A 26,330-nucleotide genomic window follows, 5' to 3' on the forward strand; every position below is an offset into this window, starting at 1 on the left:
ATGCCCCTGAATTTTTCTACTTCATTTTACTTTCCTTTTGTGTTTGTGCTAGATGTTCTGTATGAACTATCATTTTGGCACGACATTGTGCAGTTTGACTATTGTTGGAGAAGCACTGAACTGATCAATACATGTAGATTAGTACTATATATAACACTAATTACTGGCACTTTCACAATAAGCTAGTTGTACTCCCAGAAGTAGTGTGCAACAACGACAAGGAACAACTGATAGTTGATTTGGTATTTTTGCTAGTTAAACTGACACTGCTTCTAGAAATTCCTCTTTGCTTCTGCTCACATTCAAATATTTATTATAGAATTTTTATGTGGCCTCTGCTTTAGTATGTTACATAACTTCTTCTAAGCACCTCATGTTGAAGAACTTGGTTTTGTTCAGTTGAGAATGGATAGGAGTTGGATGCGTGCAGCAAGGTCTTCCGCCGAGTATTCTGAAGGAACTAGCAACTTCATAAAATTTGCTTTTCGTACGCCAGCAAAAAGTAATAGTATTCTCTGCCCTTGCAAGATATGTGTAAACTCTCATTGGTTAGGTGAACTTGAAGTCTATGATCATTTGATTTATGATGGATTCATGGCTGGATATACCACATGGATTCATCATGGAGAAAGTATGCGGCCCTCCGAAACAACTTCAGGTCCTAGTTCACAGTTTGAAGAATATGCTGATAGTGATGAGATGGATGAGATGCTACTGGAAGGATTCGGGATGTATGATACTCGTACTTTAGGAGAGGAGCAAGAGTCTGAAGATGACTTGGACGATGATGCTGAAGCATACTATAGATTAGTTAATGATGGACGCCAAGAGCTGTACCCAGGTTGCAAAAGATTCTCGAAGCTGCAATTTTTGGTGAGGTTGCTTCACATCAAGAATATGAGGGGAATGAGCAATGTCTGCTTTGATGAGGTATTGACGCTAATTAAGGAGGCACTTCCGGAAGGTGAGGCCTTGCCCAAAAATTTTCATGGGGCCAAAAAGTTTGTGAGAGCCATTGGTATTGGATATAATAGTATAGATGCATGCAAAAACATTGCATTCTATTTAGGAAGGAACATGCTGATGCCATATCATGTCCAGTGTGTGGCACAAGTAGATGGAAGAGCGTAAATACCGGAGTTGATGGAAGGCGTGTCCACAAGGTGCCTCAAAAGGTGGTTCGTCATTTCCCGCTAAAGAAGAGACTCCAAAGGTTGTTCGCTTCTACAAAGACGGCATCAGATATGAGGTGGCACAGCGAAGGCCGCACAAAGGACGGCTTGATACGACACCCAGCTGGTTCACCTGCATGGAAACACTTTGATGCTATTCACAAAGACTTCAGTTCAGAAGTTTGCAATGTTAGATTTGGATTGGGAGCTGATGGTTTCAACCCTTTTGGAAATATGAATCTCTCATATAGCATATGGCCTATCATCTTGATCCCCTACAACCTTCCTCCATGGATTTGTATGAAGCAATCAAACTTTATCCTCTCTGTCATCATTCCTGGTAAAAAATCTCCAGGGAAAGACATGGATGTTTACATGCAGCTGACCATAGATGATCTTCTGGAGCTTTGGAATGATGGAGTCTGGACTTATGATGCCTCTCGATCTAAGAAGTTTCTCTTACGCGCCGCACTACTATGGACAATAAGTGATTGGCCTGGGCGTGGATCTTTGTCTGGAGAAAATATAGCAGTTTGCTCCCATTGTCTATCAGAGACATGCTCTCTTTGGTTAAAGAATGGACACAAGAAATGCTATATGGGACATCGCAGATTCTTGGAACCTAATCACGAGTTTCGATTTGATGCTGAGTCATTTGATGGTTTTGAGGAACATCGAGAGCCTCCCATTCCCCTTTCATCACATGAAATTTCAATATTGACAAAGGACATGAAAACTACATACGGGAAACTGCAGCAGAAGAGCAGCAGGAAGTGACACCGTAATCAGGTAGATGAGAATGATACGAGCGTGCAGCAAGACACTTCAATATTCAGAAAGAGAAGTTGCTTCTTTCAGCTGCCATACTGGGAAACACTTCTATTGCGTCATAATCTGGATCCTATGCACATAGAGAAGAATGTGTTTGAGAATATTGTCCATACCCTTCTGAATGTTAGCAAAAGATCAAAGGACAATCTAAATGCACGTCTTGACCTACAACAGTTGAATATACGCCAAGACCAACATCCAGATTTAACTGGAAGTAAACCATACCTACCTCCGGCATTATACTACTTGGATTCACATGGTGCTAAGATGTTTTGCCAGGTTCTAAAGGATGCTAGGTTTCTTGAGGGCTATGCATCCAACTTGCACAACAAAGTGGATATGGTGAGAAAGAGATTAAATGGACTAAAGAGCCATGATTGTCATATTATAATGCGTGATCTGTTGCCCTTAGCCATTAGGAGAACTTTGCCTAAAGATGTTTGTATTCCATTGATGCGTTTGTGCAACTACTTCAAGCAATTATACCCTAAGGTTATCACCGTGAGTGAGATACAAAAGTTGGAGGATGAGATTCCTGAAATCATGTGCCAATTGGAGAAAGTATTCCCTCCTTCCTTTTTTGACATCATGGAACACTTGACCATTCATCTTGCAACTGAAGTACGGATTGCTGGACCGGTGCATTACCGAAGCATGTGGGCTGTTGAGAGGTTTTTGGGCAAGTTGAAGAGTATGATCCATACGCTAAGTCACCCAGAGGGATCAATAGCAGAGGGATATGTTTTGGATGACACTCTTACATTTTGCTCACGATATTTGCATGGCTATCCAACCATATTCACTCAAACAGGACGACATAATGATTTTATTGGCTCCAATGACTCGACAAACCATCAGCCATACTTGAGAATAGTCGGTCGTCCTTTATTTGGTCCTTGTGTTGAAGAACTAGACTACACGTCATGGATCCAAGCTCAAAGATATGTGTTGGTCAATTACCCCCACATTGCTCCATATGTCCAGTAAGTTTCTCACCACTTGTTCCACACTCTCCATACTCTCTGAACTAGCAGTAACCCCCTCTCATGTTCATGTAGACAACATCATGATATTCTATCAGCGGGTCGACGCAAAAGAATACGTGATGTAGAACGCTCCCATCACAATAGTTTCCACACTTGGTTTGCTGACCATGTAAGTGTCTATGATCTCACGCTAAAATTCTTAAAGCGCTTCATGTGGAGATATTGCATTGACTATGTTACGTCTCTAGGTTCAATCATTGATTTCCAATAATGTTAAGATCCCTGAAGAAGTTAAAGTCTTAGCACAAAAGCCATATCGGATGGTGAGAAAGTACAACGCTTACTCTATAAATGGATGCACTTTCCACACAAGGGGATATGGTGACGGAAAAGAAGCGCAATTTGATGGAGTATCTATGATTGCAAAGACATCTAGTTTCTCAAGTGCTAAAGATAAGAATCCAGCTTTAGGAGATGTTGTTTATTATGGCCGAATCACTGAAATAGTTGAGCTCAATTATTCAAACAAAGGCAGCGTGGTTTTATTCAAGTGTGATTGGGTTGACAGTGTTCGCCCTGATGCTGGGGTTCGTAAGGACCCATATGGAATAACTGAGGTGAATTTTAACCATATGCTAAGCAGCGGCAATGACATATTTGATGAGCCATTTATCCTCGCAACTCAAGCCACCCAAGTATATTATGTACAAGATTCTATAGAGAGGGATTGGTACGCTGTGGTTCATCCACCTACAAGAGACTTCTTTGATATGGAGGCTAGAATTGATGGGCATGAAGAATATTAGACTAGGATTAGGTGAGAGCTATTGATTGTTTTTGAACTAAATTTCAAGTGCTGTTGATTGCTTTTATCTTAGTTTTGATCTTGTATTTTCTAACCGAGTTTTGAATTGTACATACCAGGAAATATGATGAGTTCGAGATCAAGATCTGATGCATTTATTCAGTCCCATGTGTCTGACCATGAAAGAAGATTGAATGACCTGAATTATAGAGTCAGACAAGTTAATCTACCTCAAATGGAATGCATTAATGCTATAAAACAATTTAAAGCAGAAGCTTCAAACAGGGATAAATTAGAACACTTCACTATGGTAAGCTCTTAAAATATTTGGTGAGCTCTTGTTTTTATTACTTCTGATGGTCTTGAGAGCTCAACATGGATAACTTTGAACACTTGTTTTTATTACTCATGTTGTTTTCTTGTATTGATTTTGAAGAATTCCAGAGCTGAAGAAGATGTTGACTTAAGGAGCCATGAGGGAAGTGGTGAGGAAACTGAATCAGAAGATGAAGAAGATGACGGTGAACATGGTGATGAAACTGAATCGGAAGATGAAGAAGGTGAGTCTGGACAAGAAGATGAACATGAACAAGAAGAGGAAGTTCGACAAGAACAGGAGCAAACACATGGTTAGTTATGAGGGCATAAAAAATTTACATGTGCTTGTTTTGCATGGGCCTAATGGTAGTTCCTATCTGTTCATATACCAGAAGTTGTAGAGAAGACAAGAAGAGGACCTACTCACATGAGGCGCTTCTGGAAAGAACATGATGTTGATAACAAGATCAATTTGAAGTTCAACAAATTTGGTCAGCCATGTGGTTTGAAGACATGCAAGCTGACAAATTTTATTGGAACCCTAGTGAAAGGAAAAGAAATGTCCTTAGCTGCTCAAAACTGGAGCAAAGTACCAAAGTTAGAGAAAGAAAAGTTGTGGGATTCTGTCAAGGTAGGTCAATGCAATCTAACATATATATTTGCATCTTCAACAAATAAGTCATTTTCTTTTTCAACGAACAAGTTGTCACAACTGTATTTTATAATAGGCCTTTTTCAACATTGATGAGTCATACAAAAGATGGGTGTTGAGACCAGCCAGTAAAAAATGGAAAGACTTCAAGGTTGTTTTAAAGAGGAAATATTACAAAGCTGATTTGTCACGGGCACGGAATATTCTTAATGGTTGTGATAATAGAATCCCAATTGGATAGTGGGAGTGGCTAGTAAAACACTGGAGAACAGAAAAAGCTAAGGTGAGTACTCAATGGTGTAGTTTTGTATCCTATGCTAAATATGTGTTCCACATATAAGCTTGTGATGAGTTTCTTCATCATATTTGTGTGTCCAGGCAAAATCTGAGAGAAACAAAGCCACTCGGGCATCGCAACTCGAGGGATGCAAGGGGACCCACACCGCTGGGTCACGAAGTTTTGCAGTTGTCCTTGATCAAATGGTAATCAATATCCCTTGTTTTATTTTACCCCATAATATTGATTTGCTATCTAGATCTGTTGCCTTGGTGTCTTTGTCCTTTTTTTGGCTCTTTCTCTTTTGTCTTTTTTGCCTTGGTGTATCAACATTTCATCTCTGCTACAGGAGATGGTAGAGGGTAGAGAAATTGGGCGTGTCGAGCTTTACGTGGTTACGTATACAAAAAACAATGGATATCCAGTCAACCAACAAAGCGGAGTAAAAATGGTATATGTAGTTCACTTCATAGTGCTCTGTTCTATTATATTCCTAGTTAGCTTTCACTTGATACTGCTTTGTTCAGTGCTTCATAAAATTCATGCTAGCAACCCTACTGTTATATGAACCTTTCAGGATGACATTAAAAAAAGGATTCGGGAAGATCCTTCTTCGATTGGTGAGGAGGCCCGTGATGGTGATCTTTATTCATCAATTTTCCCAAAAGAAAAGAAAGGAAGGACAAGTGGCCTTGGTCTATTAGTAGGTGGAGTTGCTTCGAAGCGCCTTGCTGAAAGTGCAACTTTCCCTAGGTGGTTTTGGTAATTCATAACAACATATAGCTCATTGAGCTAATGCTATTCCAAGATGATTATTTCAGGAAAAGCTCAATGATTGGCATGGCATGGATATGAAAGTGGAACCCTCAAAATGCTAAGAACAATGGATTGGCTCAAGCTCAAAAGCTCAAGACTCTTCATTTTATATTTTAGTGATCCAAGATCACATTGAGTCCATAGGAAAAGCCAATACTATTAAGGAGGGATGAGGTGTTGCTTAATGAGCCTCTTGCTTCATGTGCTTAGTGATATGCTCCAAAACCCTCAACTACTTTCCCATATCCACATATGACCTAAACTCTAAGCCAAACTCGGTCCTACCGATTCTTCCTATCCGGCGCCACCGAGTTTCACTTGTCATTAGCCACTGCCAAACCCTAGCAATTCGGTTCTACCGATAAGGATCTCGGTCCCACCGAGATGGGGTTGCAAACTCTCTGTTTCCCTTTCGTAAATTTTCGGTCCCACCGAAAGAGCGAATCGGTCCCACCGAGATTGCAATGTAAACTCAGTGTTTCCCCTTTGTAACTTTTTGGTCTCACCGAGTTCCACTCGGTCTCACCGAAAGAGCAAATCGGTCCCACCGAGTTTGCCTGACCAACTCTCTGGTTAGCTAATTACCAAATTCGGTCTCACCGAGTTTGTGTAATCGATCTCACCGAGATTACGTTATGCCCAAACCCTAACCGAATCGGTCCTACCGAGTTGCATGTCAGTCCCACCGAAATTCCTAATGGTCACTAGGTTTACATTTTTGGTCCGACCGAGTTTATTGATTCGGTCCCACCGAGATTGGAAAACTGTGTAACGGTTGGATTTTGTGTGGAGGCTATATATACCCCTCCACCTCTTTCTCATTCAGTGAGAGAACCATCAGAACACACACATCATTCCAACTGATATGTTCTGAGAGAGAACCACCTACTCATGTGTTGAGATCAAGACATTCCATTCCTACCATATGAATCTTGATCTCTAGCCATCCCAAGTTGCTTTCCACTCAAATCTTCTTTCCACCAAATCCAAATCCTATGAGAGAGAGTTGAGTGTTGGGGAGACTATCATTTGAAGCACAAGAGCAAGGAGTTCATTACCTACACACCATTTGTTACTTCTTGGAGAGTGGTGTCTCCTAGATTGGCTAGGTGTCACTTGGGAGCCTCCGACAAGATTGTGGAGTTGAACCAAGGAGTTTGTAAGGGCAAGGAGATCGCCTACTTCGTGAAGATCTACCGCTAGTGAGGCAAGTCCTTCGTGGGCGATGGCCATGGTGGGATAGATAAGGTTGCTTCTTCGTGGACCCTTTGTGGGTGGTTGCTTCTTCGTGGACCCTTCGTGGGTGGAGCCCTTCGTGGACTCGCGCAACCGTTACCCTTGGGTGGAGCCCTGTGTGGACTCGCGCAACCGTTACCCTTCGTGGGTTGAAGTCTCCATCAACGTGGATGTAGGATAGCACCACCTATCCGAACCACGGGAAAAACATCCGTGTCTCCAATAGCGTTTGAATTCTCCAAACCCTTCCCTTTATATTCTTGCAAGTTGCATGCTTTACTTTCTGCTGCCAATATACTCTTTGCATGCTTGCTTGAATTGTGTGATGATTGCTTGACTTGTCCTAAAATAGCTAAAATCTGCCAAGAACTAAAATTGGGAAAAGGTTAAGTTTTTATTTGGTCAAGTAGTCTAATCACCCCCCCTCTAGACATACTTTCGATCCTATAAGTGGTATCAGAGCTTTGGTCTCCATTTGCTTGATCTCCATAGCTTTTGGTGGTCATAGCCTTGGTTTCACAACCTAGGAGAAGTATGGCGTCTAGCGAGGGAAATTATCACCGTAGAGGTCCTTACTTTGATGGTACTGATTTTGCTAGTTGGAAGCATAAAATCAAAATGCATATTCTTGGACATAACCCCGCTGTTTGGGCTATTGTGTATGTTGGTTTGCAAGGTAACTTCTTTGATGGGAGAGAACCAAACCGTGAAGCTACCGCGGATGAGTTGAAGATGTTGCAATACAATGCTCAAGCTTGTGATATTCTCTTCAACGGATTGTGCCCCGAAGAATTCAACAAAATCAGCCGTCTTGAGAATGCAAAGGAAATTTGGGACACTTTGATTGATATGCACGAAGGTACTGACTCCGTCAAGGAATCCAAGTTGGATGTGCTTCAAAGCCAACTTGACAAGTTCAAGATGAAGGATGGTGAAGGTGTTGCTGAAATGTACTCTAGGCTTGCTCTCATCACAAATGAGATTGCCGGCCTAGGAAGTGAAGAGATGACCGATAAATTCATCATCAAGAAGATCCTAAGAGCCTTGGATGGAAAATACGATACTGTGTGCACATTGATCCAAATGATGCCCAATTACAAAGATCTCAAGCCAACGGAGGTGATTGGAAGAATTGTTGCTCATGAGATGTCACTTAAGGATAAAGAGGAACTTCACAACAAATCAAGTGGTGCCTACAAAGCCTCATGTGAAGCCCCTACATCATCAAGTGAGAAACAAGACTTCAATGAAGAATTGAGCTTAATGGTGAAGAACTTCAACAAGCTCTACAAGAGTAGAAGCAAAGATAGAAGCTCCAAGTCAAGGTCCTACAATGACAAAAGATCTTCTAGTCGAGAACGAAACTGTTACAATTGTGGAAGACCCGAACACTATTCCAATGAGTGTACGGCTCCCTACAAGAGAAGAGAAGATTCTCCAAAAAGAAGAAGCAAAGGATCACCACCAAGAGAGAGAAGGAGTAGAGATGATCGTTATGAACGAAGATACTCACAGAGAAGCAAGGATTCGGAAAGGAAGGAAAAATCATCAAGGAGCTACACAAGACGAAGACATCAAGCTCATGTTGGTGAATGGGTATCCGGCTCCGACTCCGACAGTCACTCCGAGAGAAGTTATAACTCCGACTCCGAAGATACTCAAGATGAAGGTGTTGCCGGTCTAGCACTTGTGTCAACCAACTCCTACGACATATTCGATTCACCAAATGAAGGAATTGGAAGATGCTTCATGGCCAAAGGTCCTATGTTAATTTCAATAGTGATGAAGATGACTTGTTAGGTGATGATTTGCTTGGTGACAACTCTAGTGATGAATACTATGATGAAAGACCAATTAATCATGCTAATCAAGATAAAACGAGTGACAATGATAAGGAGAAGATTGAGGCTCTAACTAAAGAACTAAAAACTCTTAAGTTGGCTCATGACACTATCTTCGAAGATCATCGAGAACTTTGAAGGGCTCATGAGAGGCTACGCTTTGAAAAGCTCAATCTTGAGCAAGAGCATGAGTTCTTAAAGGCAATCAAAGATGATCTCCGCAAGAAAAGTTCTTCTTACATTGCCAAGCGTTTACTCTTATCCACTTACATGCCTCAAGTCACATCTAACAAGAAAGATTCTTCCTCTAGTAGTAACAATGATCATGCTAAATCCAATATTGTTGCTTCTAGTAGTTCTCTTGATTCCACTAATGATTCTCTTAGCCAAGTTACACTTGAGCAAGAAAATAGCTTATTGAAGGGAATTATAGAGAAAGGAGTGTACAAAAGCCTTGCCGGGAGTAAGCAATTCGAGGAAATTGTGCGCAAGCAAGGAATGCACCGGAAGAATCAAGGTGTTGGTTTTGAACGAAAGTTCAATGCCAATGGAGTTGAATGGGAAGAAGATCAATACCCCAAGACAAAGTTTGTCCCTCAACAAGAGAAGTATACTTCTTTCAAGGGGACACAAGCTCAAGATGATCTTCCACCACAAGATTACGAGCAAAAAGGCAAGGACAAGCTTCAAGAGGAAATTGATGCATTTGAAGAAGCTCCTAAGACCTTAGTCAAGTGGATTCCCAAGACTTCTTCAAGTTCCACTTCATCAAGTACGACTACAACTCCAAGGATTCCCATCAAGATGATGTGGATCCAAAAGAAGAAGAACTAGAGAGTTCTTGAGGGTGACTCCGCCAACATACTTCACTCTTATCATTTTGGCAAGAACAAGTGCAATAAACTTCCACATCTTGCACTAGTTCAAGGAGTCACAAACCCTCTTGTTGGTAAGACAAGGGACAAGGTAACCTAAAGTTTTCATGGACATCATCTTGTGTGTGCATCACTCTATGTCTATGGATATCCTTGTTTGTTCCTTGTGGGACTAACCCATGTAGGTATTGAAAGTGCTATTCACTCAAATGGATAGCTCCAAGTGATCTACATCAACATTGAGCATCCACATCTTCAACATCTACATGAAGTCATCATCGACAAAACCCAAGGTTAGTTCATCCCTCTTAGGGGGGATATCACATCTAGGGGGAGCTTTACTCTAAGACTTGAGCTAAAGCAACTCTAAAGATGTGAACAAAACAATGCTTTATGTAAAAGTGGTAACCCCACTTGAGCTTAAACGATGAGTATGACCTACGATCAAGTGTTCTCACTTGACTCCTAAGTCAATATACTCATATATAGATGACCTAGTCATCGCAAATTGCTTGATAGATGCTAGAATTGGTTGTGCATGCTTTGCCACATATTTCATTTGCTATCTTATTGTGTGAGCATGCTGATTGCATATTTTACTCATTCGAGGACATCCACTTGTTGCTTTGATTGTTCGGTTTTACTTCTTTTGCCAAGTGGATGGACAAGAATGCCTAAGAACCTCCTCTAGCTATTTATGCTTTTCTCGTCTCAAACTCTATTCATGATGCATCACAAAATTTGATCAAGTCAGATTCGAACCACTCTGTGTGAGGAGCGCTCGGAGTCCCCGATTCGTCATAGATTTAAACTTCCAAAACCTATTTATGATTCTTGGTCTGACCGATACCCCACTTTCGGTCCTACCGAGATCATTTAGTTGATCTAGGTTTTCGATCTCGGTGCAACCGATTTGAACCTTTCGGTCTCACCGAGTTTCAGTAACTGCACGCAGTTATGAATCTCGGTGCCACCGAGTTGTTCCACTCGGTCACACCGACAGGGTCGGGCTATATATAGTCACGGGCAAAATTTGGAAATTTCTCCGAACCCCTTCGCCCGCGCGATAGCCTGCTCTGCCCCCGAGGTCTCCGGATCGTCTTCTCGCCGCCAGCAGCCTCCAGTCGCTGGTCTCCGTCGCCGTCAACGGGATTTCTGCCCCGCCGTTGCCGCCGTAGCAAGTCCCCGCCGAACTAGGGTATGGACTTGATCTTTGTGCTATTCCTCAATCTGATTCCTAGCACATTGTGATCATATTGTTTCTGGCCACGTTTGATAAACTTCTATCTAGTCAAAACGCTCATAGATTAGGTTTGATTTGAAAATTCTAGGTTTAGGTTTCCTCCGAAACCATCTCGGACCCACCGAGTTGAAAAACTCGGTCCCACTGATTTGGCTTATTCCATTGCACAAGTGAGACTCGGTCTGACCGAGAATTACTTATCGGTGTGACCGATTTTTGAACTCAGTGAAACCCTAGCAGTCTCGGTGCCACCGAACTGTGACTCGGTCCTACCATGTTCACTAGTTTAGGTTCCAAAACTGCTTCGGTATCACCGAGTTTGAAAATCGGTAGATCTGATATGATTTCAGTGGGAGACTAAAACTAAGTTTTTGGATTATTCTTTTGCAAAAATCTCTGCTTTTTGTGATGCTCATCCACTCTATCACATCAATAATCTATTCACAGGGTCAGCAGTCAGTTTGCAACATGTCTGATCAAAGTGACAGCCAGAACCTCTCAGAGCAGCAAGTGGTGATGAGTGAGGGCACTAGCCCCTCAAGTTCCTCAGATGATGGCAGCAGGAGCACACCCAGCAACCTGCCTAAAGCTGCCACGAGACAAAGGAAGAAGAAAACCTCAGATTCTAAAGATGAGGACTATGTGGCAGAGGAAGAGGCCACCTCCAAGAGAGTTGAGCCAGCTCAAGACTCAAAGCCAGGCCTGAAAGTCAAGAGGCCAGCAGGCAGGCAGCCAATGTCAAAGGCTAGAGCCTCAACTGAGAAGCCTGCACCTGCTCCCATTGAGCCCATTGCTGCTGAGGACAAGAAAATGAAGGAGAGAGTAAAGAAGACTGTAGCCAAAGTGCTTGGGAGAGCCTCCATCATGGTAGAAGAGGAGGAGGAAGAAGAAGTTGCTGCACCAGCACCCAAGGCAGCCAAACTTATGGGAGATGCCATAAGATCAGGAACAGCTGCATCCAAGCCCAAGGAAGCACCCAAGGCTGCATATAAGCCTAAGACAGCACCAAAGAGAAACACAAGGAGTATACCTGCTGCAGAGAAGAACAAGGCCCCAGTGCCTGAGACTGTTGCTGAGGATGAGGAAGAGAGTGTCCTTCGGAAGCTCAAGCCCAAGATCCCAGACCACAACGATGCTCATCCTATGGCTGAGGATATGAAGCTAAGGAGAGACTCAGGGCTCAGGAAATGGAGAGAAGCAGATCTGTATGCTTCTAGGAGAAGGACTGTCGTGGACTACAGATTTCACACCAAGGAGCAGCAAGATTTCTATGAAACTGTTTTGCTTGACAAGAAGCCAATCGTTTGTGACATGAGATGGGTCGACTGGACCTACATGAAGGAACATGAAGAGTACTACCCCGGAGTGTATGACAGCTTTAGTGCGTGTGGAGTTGCAGACTTTGTTGGGCAGAAGCTCACAAAGTGGAATGAGGAGCTAATCATGAAATTCTACTCCACAGCACACTTCTACCCGGATGGAAGGATCACATGGATGTCAGAGGGTACAAGGTACCAATCCACTGTTGAGGAATGGGCGAAGTTGATCAATGCCCCAGAGGAACAACCAGATGACTTGGACATTTACGCCAAGAAGAAGATGGATCATAACTCCATGTCGAATATGTACAAGGAAATTCCCAATGAAGCTCTTGACACATTCAAGTTTGGCTCAGTGCATTATCTGCTATTAGGATTGCCTACGATCAACTGGATCCTTAGGCACACCCTTCTGCCCAAGTCTGGAGATCACAAGATGATCAGAGGTCACGCGATCAATTTGCTTCATGTTTTTGACGTGCCTCAAAAATTCAAAGTTATGAGCCTTATAGTGGAAACAATCAAAAGGACTGCGGCAGATCAGAAGAGGAGCTGTGGATATGCCCCTCAAATTCAGGAGCTCTCAACTCCAAGATGGGCACGGGCGTATATTTGTTGGATAAGGAACACCTGCCCATCCGTCCAGATTTCGAGGACAATGAAGTTGTTATGACTGAGAACGAGCCATCATCTTCCCAAGCATTTGCAAAGAAGGAGAAGGCGAAGAAGGAAAAAGCTGCCAGGATGCCTACTCAAGCGGAGGCATCTGATTATTTCTTGAAGACCAAACAAGAGCAGCTCGGTTACTTGATTGCATCCACGCTGAGAATTGAGCAAAGTCTGGCCAACCTCACTAAGAATCAGCAGAGCCTAGAGAGGATCATGGAACAGAAGTTCTATGACTTGGATGTCAAGGTAATAGAAGTTCAGTCTGCAGTGGAGCAGCTCCAGGAGGACATGAATGAGAGGAGAGGCAGGACCACGACTCATGCTTTTTCTAGAGTGCCACGAGGCCCGAGGTCGTCTGCCGTGCCAGTTGCTGACACCAGAGCCACCACCTCAGCACCAGCTACAGCCTCAGCTCCAGCATCTACTTCAGCTCCAACTCCAGCGACTACTTCAACATCTACAGAAGCCTCCGTCCTTGGAGTGATCCGGACTCCACCACCACCTGAAGATCAAGCCTGAGCGACGACTTAGCACTATGCATTTTCTAGGAACTTTTTGGTAACTTGTTGCCAAAGGGGGAGAAGATGTATAGATCATAGGCTTCGAGAGAGAGAGTGTGTTGCTTTTCTCTCTTGCTTTATTTGGTAGTTTTTCGAACTTTGTTTGCTTGTGTGTGAGATACTACGTCCTTATGCTTGTGAGACATCGATGATCATGTGTTTGATCATAAGCTACACTTAATGTTTGCTTAATGCTTGCTTAAATATTATCATTCTATCTATCGTTTGTGATCATTCACTATTCTTGGTGATGAGTGCATGCATTTCAATCTTATCATTTTGAGCGCTCCACCAAGATGTATGTGACATGGAAGAGTAACCCACGACTCTAACTCTTTGTGCATTTGCAGTCCAAAGCAAATTTTAAATATGCACAAATTTAGGGGGAGCTCTTACTTATCACATACTTCTCAAAGCGACGATATATTTCATGCTTATTATCATTTGTCGAAGCTTTGATCTATATGTTGTCATCAATTACCAAAAAGGGGGAGATTGAAAGTGCAACTATCCCTAGGTGGTTTTGGTAATTCATAACGACATATAGCTCATTGAGCTAATGCTCTTCCAAGATGATTATTTCAGGAAAAGCTCAATGATTGGCATGGCATGGATATGAAAGTGGAACCCTCAAAATGCTAAGGACAATGGATTGGCTCAAGCTCAAAAGCTCAAGACTCTTCATTTTATATTTTAGTGATCCAAGATCACATTGAGTCCATAGGAAAAACCAATACTATTAAGGAGGGATGAGGTGTTGCTTAATGAGCCTCTTTCTTCATGTGCTTAGTGATATGCTCCAAAACCCTCAACTACTTTCCCATATCCACATATGACCTAAACTCTAAGCCAAACTCGGTCCTACCGATTCTTCCTATCCGGCGCCACCGAGTTTCACTTGTCATTAGCCACTGCCAAACCCTAGCAATTCGGTTCTACCGATAAGGATCTCGGTCCCACCGAGATGGGGTTGCAAACTCTCTATTTCCCTTTCGTAACTTTTCGGTCCCACCGAAAGAGTGAATCGGTCCCACCGAGATTGCAATGTAAACTCAGTGTTTCCCCTTTGTAACTTTTCGGTCTCACCGAAAGAGCAAATCGGTCCAACTGAGTTTGCCTGACCAACTCTCTGGTTAGCTAATTACCAAATTCGGTCTCACCGAGTTTGTGTAATCGGTCTCACCGAGATTACGTTATGCCCAAACCCTAACCGAATCGGTCCTACCGAGTTGCATGTCAGTCCCACCGAAATTCCTAACGGTCACTAGGTTTACATTTTTGGTCCGACCGAGTTTATTGATTCGGTCCCACCGAGATTGGAAAACTGTGTAAAGGTTGGATTTTGTGTGGAGGTTATATATACCCCTCCACCTCTTTCTCATTCAGTGAGAGAGCCATCAGAACACACACATCATTCCAACTCATATGTTCTGAGAGAGAACCACCTACTCATGTGTTGAGATCAAGACATTCCATTCCTACCATATGAATCTTGATCTCTAGCCTTCCCAAGTTGCTTTCCACTCAAATCTTCTTTCCACCAAATCCAAATCCTATGAGAGAGAGTTGAGTGTTGGGGAGACTATCATTTGAAGCACAAGAGCAAGGAGTTCATTACCTACACACCATTTGTTACTTCTTGGAGAGTGGTGTCTCCTAGATTGGCTAGGTGTCACTTGGGAGCCTCCGACAAGATTGTGGAGTTGAACCAAGGAGTTTGTAAGGGCAAGGAGATCGCCTACTTCGTGAAGATCTACCGCTAGTGAGGCAAGTCCTTCGTGGGCGATGGCCATGGTGGGATAGACAAGGTTGCTTCTTCGTGGACCATTTGTGGGTGGTTGCTTCTTCGTGGACCCTTCGTGGGTGGAGCCCTTCGTGGACTCGCGCAACCATTGCCCTTGGGTGGAGCCCTGTGTGGACTCGCGCAACCGTTACCCTTCGTGGGTTGAAGTCTCCATCAACGTGGATGTAGGATAGCACCACCTATCCGAACCACGGGAAAAACATCCGTGTCTCCAATAGCGTTTGAATTCTCCAAACCCTTCCCTTTATATTCTTGCAAGTTGCATGCTTTACTTTCCGATGCCAATATACTCTTTGCATGCTTGCTTGAATTGTGTGATGATTTCTTGACTTGTCCTAAAATAGCTAAAATCTGCCAAGAACTAAAATTGGGAAAAGGTTAAGTTTTTATTTGGTCAAGTAGTCTAATCACCCCCCCTCTAGACATACTTTCGATCCTACACTTGCTCAAGTTGAAGCTGAACTACATGCTGCTAAACAAGAGAACATGGAGCTTCGGCATGTGGTGCATACTCTGGTGGCAAATCAAACTTCAATAATGGCCAAGAGTGAGAGAATGCAAGAACAGTACAATGAGCTAAAAAGTTTGATCATAGCTTCTAGGGGGTCTGTTGAAATGGGAGAGATTCCAGAAAAGGAGCTTCCAAATAAAGATCCTTCTAAGGTGATTCTTGTTTCATCTCTTAAATTAAGTCACATTATTTGAGCATTTACTACTAGCTAAATATGATTCTCCACATACTAGGACTTGGAAAACATGAATGACGAAGAACAAGCAACTTCACTTTCATATACTACCAAGGCATCCGAGGCAATGGCTGCTCCAAGGCATCCAGATAAGGTGAAGGCAACCCAACTGGAATCAAGGATAACAGAATCAGCACTACCAAGTCTTGCGCCTGTGCCAAAACTGAAGAAGACAAAGACAACTAAACATAAGAAACCAGGAATATTTCAAACACCACTCTAAAAGGGGCCAAAGGTGATTTTTCTATATTTGTCTCAACTTTTGAACCAACTAGCAAACTAGAAGGGTTACTTAGTACTATTGCAACTTACAGGACGAATTAAAAGATACCATAAAGTGTGGCATGGAAGTTAGTTTGACGTCACCAAACAGTGCAAGTGTGGTGGCAATGGGAACCATTCAGAAAACTGATAGAAAAGCTAAAGCTATTGATGGTTAACCACTAGCTGATTGTGTTGAAGTACTTGTCAACATCGCGCTCAAAGAAACAACTGAGCTGCCTCCTGCATAAGGGAAAATAAACAGGCTAGGAAATGCCCAAGCTAGGTGTATTCCATGGCCACGCAAAAATGTATGATACGTGACACTTTGCTAACTCATCTGCCCTGTTCTTATATATGCAACTATTCTGACCTCTTTTTCATGCAGATTATGCAAATAGACCGTACTACCGTGTTGCATTCTAAGGTACTATCATAGCTCATAGTTGTTGTTTTGTGCTCATATTATGTATAACTATACATGATTTTTATTTTTACCCAATTGTAGGTTTCTAGTGTTTGTAGTCAGATGTCTTTCAACAATAGTGAGAATGTGGATCCCAACAAAACAACTACTGGAACTCAGGTGACCAACCATCAGACTGGTTGCAGTACTTCAGAAGGTGCAGTAAGGAATACACTGAAGAGAAAGAAAGTTTCTGAGACAACAAGAATGAAAAAAGGTACTCAAGCAATCTCTGCTACAACCGGAAACAACATACTTAGGAATTCGGGCAGGGAAACATGAAAGATGGTCATAAGTGAGTTGTACATGCCTTTTCCTGTAACACTTGTTCGTATTGTTGTCACAACAGTAGGAAGTGACCTGTGTGTTTCTGATTGATACTTCGATATTGTTTCTGAATTTGTGAAGATGTTCTGATGGTGATGCTTTGCATTATTCGCGTGCACGATGATACTTCTAGCCGATGCAAGCTTCTCAATATTTTTTTCTATTGTATGTGTGTTTTTACAGAGCTAGATGCAAATTATTGAGCTTGCTGTAACAGTGGTTTTATCATATTCTTATTATGCATATGTAAAGTTTGTGGCATTCTTATGTGCCCTGGAAACATTTTGGAGGCAATACAAAAGATGCCACATAATGGTTTTGAGGCATTCTTTAGAAATGCCACAAAAATGTCTTGAAGGCAGTATGAGAGATGCCAGGCATAATTTTTAGAGGCATTATGAGAAATGCTACAAATAGTCTTTGGAGGCATTTTGAAAAAATGCCTTTCAATTGAGCTTGTTGGCGTTCTGGAAAAATGCCTGCGTTTAATCTTTTTGAGGCATTGTGGAAAAATGCCTCAAATTGAGCTTGCTGGCATTTTAAACATGCCTCTGTGTTGACCTTTGGAGGCGTTCTAGAAAAATGCCTCAAAAGATCTTTCCCTTCGTGACCATCTCTAGCATATTTGGAAAATGCCTTCTTTTCTCTAAGCTGGCATTATAGGGGCTTTTCGAGGCATTTTAAAGTGCCTGCAATTGACGTACGTGTTGTAGTGGGTGCTGCGTGCCTAGCCGCGATGGCGACCGCTCGCCACGACCTACATACGGCGGCGAAGCATACGCCGTGGATGAAGCTGCCGACGTTGAGGTAGACCAACTGAAGGAGATCGTTTGGGAGATCGGTCCACTGTACCGATGTCGCCATCGATGACCTCCTATGTGTTATGGCAGGGCAGGTACTGGGCAAGCTGCCGACGTTGAGGTAGATGAAAACAATGTACACACTACAACACGTATGTCAATTGCAGGCACTTTAAAATGCCTCAAAAAGCCCCTATAATGCCAGCTTTGAGAAAAGAAGGCATTTTCCAAATATGCTAGAGATGGTCATGAAGGGAAAGATCTTTTGAGGCATTTTTCTAGAACGCCTCCAAAGGTCAACACAGAGGCATGTTTAAAACGCCAGCAAGCTCAATTTGAGGCATTTTTCCACAATGCCTCAAAAAGATTAAACGCAGGCATTTTTTCAGAACGCCAACAAGCTCAATTGAAGGCATTTTTTCAAAATGCCTCCAAAGACTATTTGTAGCATTTCTCATAATGCCTCTAAAAATTATGCCTGGCATCTCTCATACTGCCTTCAAGACATTTTTGTGGCATTTCTAAAGAATGCCTCAAAACCATTATGTGGCGTCTTTTGTATTGCCTCCAAAATGTTTCCAGGGCACATAAGAATGCCACAAACTTTACATATGCATAATAAGAATATGATAAAACCACTGTTACAGCAAGCTCAATAATTTGCATCTAGCTCTGTAAAAACACACATACAATAGAAAAAAATATTGAGAAGCTTGCATCGGCTAGAAGTATCATCGTGCACGTGAATAATGCAAAGCATCACCATCAGAACATCTTCACAAATTCAGAAACAATATCGAAGTATCAATCAGAAACACATAGGTCACTTCCTACTGTTGTGACAACAATACGAACAAGTGTTATAGGAAAAGGCATGTACAACTCACTTATGACCATCTTTCATGTTTCCCTGCCCGAATTCCTAAGTATGTTCTTTCCGGTTGTAGCAGAGATTGCTTGAGTACCTTTTTTCATTCTTGTTGTCTCAGAAACTTTCTTTCTCTTCAGTGTATTCCTCAATGCACCTTTTGAAGTACTGCAACCAGTCTGATGGTTGGTCACCTGAGTTCCAGTAGTTGTTTTGTTGGGATCCACATTCTCACTATTGTTGAAAGACATCTGACTACAAACACTAGAAACCTACAATTGGGTAAAAATAAAAATCATGTATAGTTATACATAATATGAGCACAAAACAACAACTATGAGCTATGATAGTACCTTAGAATGCAGCACGGTAGTACGGTCTGTTTGCATAATCTGCATGAAAAAGAGGTCAGAAGAGTTGCATATATAAGAACAGGGCAGATGAGTTAGCAAAGTGTCACGTATCATACATTTTTGCGTGGCCATGGAATACACCTAGCTTGGGCATTTCCTAGCCTGTTTATTTTCCCTTGTGCACGAGGCAGCTCAGTTGTTTCTTTGAGCACGATGTTGACAAGTACTTCAACACAATCAGCTAGTGGTTCACCATCAATAGCTTTAGCTTTTCTATCAGTTTTCTGAATGGTTCCCATTGCCACCACACTTGCACTGTTTGGTGACGTCAAACTAACTTCCATGCCACACTTTATGGTATCTTTTAATTCGTCCTGTAAGTTGCAATAGTACTAAGTAACCCTTCTAATTTGCTAGTTGGTTAAAAAGTTGAGACAAATATAGAAAAATCACCTTTGGCCCCTTTTGGAGTGGTGTTTGAAATATTCCTGGTTTCTTATGTTTAGTTGTCTTTGTCTTCTTCAGTTTTGGCACAGGCGCAAGACTTGGTAGTGCTGATTCTGTTATCCTTGATTCTAGTTGGGTTGCCTTCACCTTATCTAGATGCCTTGGAGCAGCCATTGCCTTGGTAGTATATGAAAGTGATGTTGCTTGTTCTTCGTCATTCATGTTTTCCAAGTCCTAGTATGTGGAGAATCATATTTAGCTAGTAGTAAATGCTCAAATAATGTGACTTAATTTAAGAGATGAAACAAGAATCACCTTAGAAGGATCTTTATTTGGAAGCTCCTTTTCTGGAATCTCTCCCATTTCAACAGACCCCCTAGAAGCTATGATCAAACTTTTTAGCTCATTGTACTGTTCTGGCATTCTCTCACTCTTGGCCATTATTGAAGTTTGATTTGCCACCAGAGTATGCACCACATGCCGAAGCTCCATGTTCTCTTGTTTAGCAGCATGTAGTTCAGCTTCAACTTGAGCAAGGCGCTCCGAAGCGACTCCACCTACTAATAGACCAAGGCCACTTGGCCTTCCTTTCTTTTCTTTTGGGAAAATTGATGAATAAAGATCACCATCACGGGCCTCCTCACCAATCAAAGAAGGATCTTCCCGAATCCTTTTTTTAATGTCATCCTGCAAGGTTCATATAACAGTAGGGTTGCAAGCTTGAATTTTATGAAGCACTGAACAAAGCAATATCAAGTGAAAGCTAACTAGGAATATAATAGAACAGAGCACTATGAAGTGAACTACATATACCATTTTTACTCCGCTTTGTTGGTTGACTGGATATCCATTGTTTTTTGTATGCGTAACCACGTAAAGCTCGGCACGCCCAATTTCTCTACCCTCTACCATCTCCTGTAGCAGAGATGAAATGTTGATACACCAAGGCAAAAAAGACAAAAGAGAAAGAGCCAAAAAAAGGACAAAGACACCAAGGCAACAGATCTAGATAGCAAATCAATATTATGGGGTAAAATAAAACAAGGAATATTGATTACCATTTGATCAAGGACAACTGCAAAACTTCGTGACCCAGCGGTGTGGGTCCCCTTGCATCCCTCGAGTTGCGATGCCCGAGTGGCTTTGTTTCTCTCATATTTTTCATGGACATACAAATATGATGAAGAAACTCATCACAAGCTTATATGTGGAACACATATTTAGCATAGGATACAAAACTACACCATTGAGTACTCACCTTAGCTTTTTCTGTTCTCCAGTGTTTTACTAGCCACTCCCACTGTCCAATTGGGATTCTATTATCACAACCATTAAGAATATTCCGTGCCCGTGACAAATCAGCTTTGTAATATTTCCTCTTTAAAACAACCTTGAAGTCTTTCCATTTTTTACTGGCTGATCTCAACACCCATCTTTTGTATGACTCATCAATGTTGAAAAAGGCCTATTATAAAATACAGTTGTGACAACTTGTTCGTTGAAAAAGAAAATGACTTGTTTGTTGAAGATGCAAATATATATGTTAGATTGCATTGACATACCTTGACAGAATCCCACAACTTTTCTTTCTCTAACTTTGGTACTTTGCTCCAGTTTTGAGCAGCTAAGGACATTTCTTTTCCTTTCACTAGGGTTCCAATAAAATTTGTCAGCTTGCATGTCTTCAAACCACATGGCTGACCAAATCTGTTGAACTTCAAATTGATCTTGTTATCAACATCATGTTCTTTCCAGAAGCGCCTCATGTGAGTAGGTCATCTTCTTGTCTTCTCTACAACTTCTGGTATATGAACAGATAGGAACTACCATTAGGCCCATACAAAACAAGCACATGTAAATTTTTTATGCCCTCATAACTAACCATGTGTTTGCTCCTGTTCTTGTCGAACTTCCTCTTCTTGTTCATGTTCATCTTCTTGTCCAGACTCACCTTCTTCATCTTCCGATTCAGTTTCATCACCATGTTCACCGTCATCTTCTTCATCTTCTGATTCAGTTTCCTCACCACTTCCCTCATGGCTCCTTAAGTCAACATCTTCTTCAGCTCTGGAATTCTTCAAAATCAATACAAGAAAACAACATGAGTAATAAAAACAAGTGTTCAAAGTTATCCATGTTGAGCTCTCAAGACCATCAGAAGTAATAAAAACAAGAGCTCACCAAATATTTTAAGAGCTTACCATAGTGAAGTGTTCTAATTTATCCCTGTTTGAAGCTTCTGCTTTAATTTGTTTTATAGCATTAATGCATTCCATTTGAGGTAGATTAACTTGTCTGACTCTATAATTCAGGTCATTCAATCTTCTTTCATGGTCAGACACATGGGACTGAATAAATGCATCAGATCTTGATCTCGAAGTCATCATATTTCCTGGTATGTACAATTCAAAACTCGGTTAGAAAATACAAGATCAAAACTAAGATAAAAGCAATCAACAGCACTTGAAATTTAGTTCAAAAACAATCAATAGCTCTCACCTAATCCTAGTCTAATATTCTTCATGCCCATCAATTCTAGCCTCCATATCAAAGAAGTCTCTTGTAGGTGGATGAACCACAGCGTACCAATCCCTCTCTATAGAATCTTGTACATAATATACTTGGGTGGCTTGAGTTGCGAGGATAAATGGCTCATCAAATATGTCATTGCCGCTGCTTAGCATATGGTTAAAATTCACCAAAGTTATTCCTTATGGGTCCTTACGAACCCCAGCATCAGGGCGAACATTGTCAACCCAATCACACTTGAATAAAACCACGCTGCCTTTGTTTGAATAATTGAGCTCAACTATTTCAGTGATTCGGCCATAATAAACAACATCTCCTAAAGCTGGATTCTTATCTTTAGCACTTGAGAAACTAGATGTCTTTGCAATCATAGATACTCCATCACTTGCGCTTCTTTTCCGTCACCATATCCCCTTGTGTGGAAAGTGCATCCATTTATAGAGTAAGCGTTGTACTTTCTCACCATCCGATATGGCTTTTGTGCTAAGACTTTAACTTCTTCAGGGATCTTAACATTATTGGAAATCAATGATTGAACCTAGAGACGTAACATAGTCATTGCAATATCTCCACATGAAGCGCTTTAAGAATTTTAGCGTGAGATCATAGACACTTACATGGTCAGCAAACCAAGTGTCGAAACTATTGTGATGGGAGCGTTCTACATCATGTATTCTTTTGCGTCGACCCGCTGATAGAATATCATGATGTTGTCTACATGAACATGAGAGGGGGTTACTGCTAGTTCAGAGAGTATGGAGAGTGTGGAACAAGTGGTGAGAAACTTACTGGACATATGGAGCAATGTGGGGGTAATTGACCAACACATATCTTTGAGCTTGGATCCATGACGTCTAGTCTAGTTCTTCAACACAAGGACCAAATAAAGGACGACCGACTATTCCCAAGTATGGCTGATGGTTTGTCGAGTCATTGGGGCCAATAAAATCATTATGTCGTCCTGTTTGAGTGAATATGGTTGGACAGCCATGCAAATATCGTGAGCAAAATGTAAGAGTGTCATCCAAAACATATCCCTCTGCTATTGATCCCTCTGGGTGACTTAGCGTATGGATCATACTCTTCAACTTGCCCAAAAACCTCTCAACAGCCCACATGCTTCGGTAATGCACCGGTCCAGCAATCCGTACTTCAGTTGCAAGATGAATGGTCAAGTGTTCCATGATGAAAAAGGAAGGAGGGAATACTTTCTCCAATTGGCACATGATTTCAGGAATCTCATCCTCCAACTTTTGTATCTCACTCACGGTGATAACCTTAGAGTATAATTGCTTGAAGTAGTTGCACAAACGCATCAATGGAATACAAACATCTTTAGGCAAAGTTCTCCTAATGGCTAAGGGCAACAGATCACGCATTATAATATGACAATCATGGCTCTTTAGTCCATTTAATCTCTTTCTCACCATATCCACTTTGTTGTGCAAGTTGGATGCATAGCCCTCAGGAAACCTAGCATCCTTTAGAACCTGGCAAAACATCTTAGCACCATGTGAATCCAAGTAGTATAATGCCGGAGGTAGGTATGGTTTACTTCCAGTTAAATCTGGATGTTGGTCTTGGCGTATATTCAACTGTTGTAGGTCAAGACGTGCATTTAGATTGTCCTTTGATCTTTTGCTAACATTCAGAAGGGTATGGGCAATATTCTCAAACACATTCTTCTCTATGTGCATAGGATCCAGATTATGACGCAATAGAAGTGTTTCCCAATATGGCAGCTGAAAGAAGCAACTTCTCTTTCTGAATATTGAAGTGTCTTGCTGCACGCTTGTATCATTCTCATCTACCTGATTACGGTGTCGCTTCCTGCTGCTCTTCTGCTGCAGTTTCCCGTATGTAGTTTTCATGTCCTTTGTCAATATTGAAATTTCATGTGATGAAAGGGGAACGGGAGGCTCTCGATGTTCCTCAAAACCATCAAATGACTCAGCAACAATCGAAACTCGTGATTAGGTTCCAAGAATTTGCGATGTCCCATATAGCATTTCTTGTGTCCATTCTTTAACCAAAGAGAGCATGTCTCTGATAGACAATGGGAGCAAACTGCTATATTTTCTCCAGACAAAGATCCACGCCCAGGCCAATCACTTATTGTCCATAGTAGTGCGGCGCGTAAGAGAAACTTCTTAGATCGAGAGGCATCATAAGTCCAGACTCCATCATTCCAAAGCTCCAGAAGATCGTCTATGGTCAGCTGCATGTAAACATCCATGTCTTTCCCTGGAGATTTTTTACCAGGAATGATGACAGAGAGGATAAAGTTTGATTGCTTCATACAAATCCATGGAGGAAGGTTGTAGGGGATCAAGATGATAGGCCATATGCTATATGAGAGATTCATATTTCCAAAAGGGTTGAAACCATCAGCTCCCAATCCAAATCTAACATTGCAAACTTCTGAACTGAAGTCTTTGTGAATAGCATCAAAGTGTTTCCATGCAGGTGAACCAGCTGGGTGTCGTATCAAGCCGTCCTTTGTGCAGCCTTCGCTGTGCCACCTCATATCTGATGCCGTCTTTGTAGAAGCGAACAACCTTTGGAGTCTCTTCTTTAGCGGGAAATGACGAACCACCTTTTGAGGCACCTTGTGGACACGCCTTCCATCAACTCCGGTATTTACGCTCTTCCATCTACTTGTGCCACACACTGGACATGATATGGCATCTGCATGTTCCTTCCTAAATAGAATGCAATCGTTTTTGCATGCATCTATACTATTATATCCAATACCAATGGCTCTCACAAACTTTTTGGCCCCATGAAAATTTTTGGGCAAGGCCTCACCTTCCGGAAGTGCCTCCTTAATTAGCGTCAATACCTCATCAAAGCAGACATTGCTCATTCCCCTCATATTCTTGATGTGAAGCAACCTCACCAAAAATTGCAGCTTCGAGAATCTTTTGCAACCTGGGTACAGCTCTTGGCGTCCATCATTAACTAATCTATAGTATGCTTCAGCATCATCGTCCAAGTCATCTTCAGACTCTTGCTCCTCTCCTAAAGTACGAGTATCATACATCCCGAATCCTTCCAGTAGCATCTCATCCATCTCATCACTATCAGCATATTCTTCAAACTGTGAACTAGGACCTGAAGTTGTTTCGGAGGGCCGCATACTTTCTCCATGATGAATCCATGTGGTATATCCAGCCATGAATCCATCATAAATCAAATGATCATAGACTTCAAGTTCACCTAACCAATGAGAGTTTACACATATCTTGCAAGGGCAGAGAATACTATTACTTTTTGCTGGCGTACGAAAAGCAAATTTTATGAAGTTGCTAGTTCCTTCAGAATACTCGGCGGAAGACCTTGCTGCACGCATCCAACTCCTATCCATTCTCAACTGAACAAAACCAAGTTCTTCAACATGAGGTGCTTAGAAGAAGTTATGTAACATACTAAAGCAGAGGCCACATAAAAATTCTATAATAAATATTTGAATGTGAGCAGAAGCAAAGAGGAATTTCTAGAAGCAGTGTCAGTTTAACTAGCAAAAATACCAAATCAACTATCAGTTGTTCCTTGTCGTTGTTGCACACTACTTCTGGGAGTACAACTAGCTTATTGTGAAAGTGCCAGTAATTAGTGTTATATATAGTACTAATCTACATGTATTGATCAGTTCAGTGCTTCTCCAACAATAGTCAAACTGCACAATGTCGTGCCAAAATGATAGTTCATACAGAACATCTAGCACAAACACAAAAGGAAAGTAAAATGAAGTAGAAAAATTCAGGGGCATTACCTCAAACACCTTGTGTGCACCGGGGCGTTGGATCAAGAACAGCAACCGAACGTGGGTGAGTCTGGCATGGGAAGGACAAAGCTGATGCGTGCGAGGCCACCTTCTTCCTCCTCCTCCTCCTCCGTCCCCTCCTCTCCGGTGCCTGGATATCCCCTCTCCTTTGGGTCTCCTTCACTCGGCCGCTGCAATCCCACCGCGAGATCGGGAAGGAGAGAAGAAGAGGTCCAGCGCGGGATGGCGTTGCCGGTCGCGGCGCCGCGGCGGCCGCTACGCCTGCGGCAGCTCCGGTGTGGGACACCGGTGGCGGAGGCTTCGGTGGCAGCGATGACGCCCCAAGCGATCGATGCGAGCAGA

The 26,330-nt window shown here is 42.0% G+C and overlaps 2 protein-coding genes and 1 pseudogene across 2 annotated transcripts; 1 reads left to right on the forward strand and 2 right to left on the reverse strand.

The window, feature by feature from the left end:
- Positions 1–266: 266 nt before the first annotated feature.
- On the forward strand, positions 267–16,774 carry LOC119315115 (annotated as a pseudogene).
- A 1,714-nt stretch (positions 16,775–18,488) lies between these two features.
- On the reverse strand, positions 18,489–26,330 carry LOC119314365. Its single transcript, XM_037589086.1, has 11 exons — positions 25,977–26,330; positions 21,874–22,064; positions 21,555–21,747; positions 21,235–21,473; positions 20,731–21,137; positions 20,486–20,587; positions 19,988–20,359; positions 19,679–19,906; positions 19,342–19,599; positions 19,226–19,264; positions 18,489–19,144 (listed from the first exon to the last, which is right to left on the reverse strand). The coding sequence occupies exons 5-11, from the start codon at positions 20,731–20,733 to the stop codon at positions 18,905–18,907; spliced, it is 1,242 nt and encodes a 413-aa protein (XP_037444983.1). The 5' UTR covers positions 20,734–21,137; positions 21,235–21,473; positions 21,555–21,747; positions 21,874–22,064; positions 25,977–26,330; the 3' UTR covers positions 18,489–18,904.
- LOC119318924 lies at positions 21,550–25,707 on the reverse strand. Its single transcript, XM_037593477.1, has 3 exons — positions 24,381–25,707; positions 23,629–23,691; positions 21,550–21,747 (listed from the first exon to the last, which is right to left on the reverse strand). Exons 1-3 carry the CDS (start codon positions 25,566–25,568, stop codon positions 21,550–21,552), a joined length of 1,449 nt encoding a protein of 482 aa, XP_037449374.1. The 5' UTR covers positions 25,569–25,707.

This window comes from Triticum dicoccoides, chromosome 6A, assembly GCF_002162155.2.
Source record: "Triticum dicoccoides isolate Atlit2015 ecotype Zavitan chromosome 6A, WEW_v2.0, whole genome shotgun sequence".
NCBI classification, from domain to species: domain Eukaryota; kingdom Viridiplantae; phylum Streptophyta; class Magnoliopsida; order Poales; family Poaceae; genus Triticum; species Triticum dicoccoides.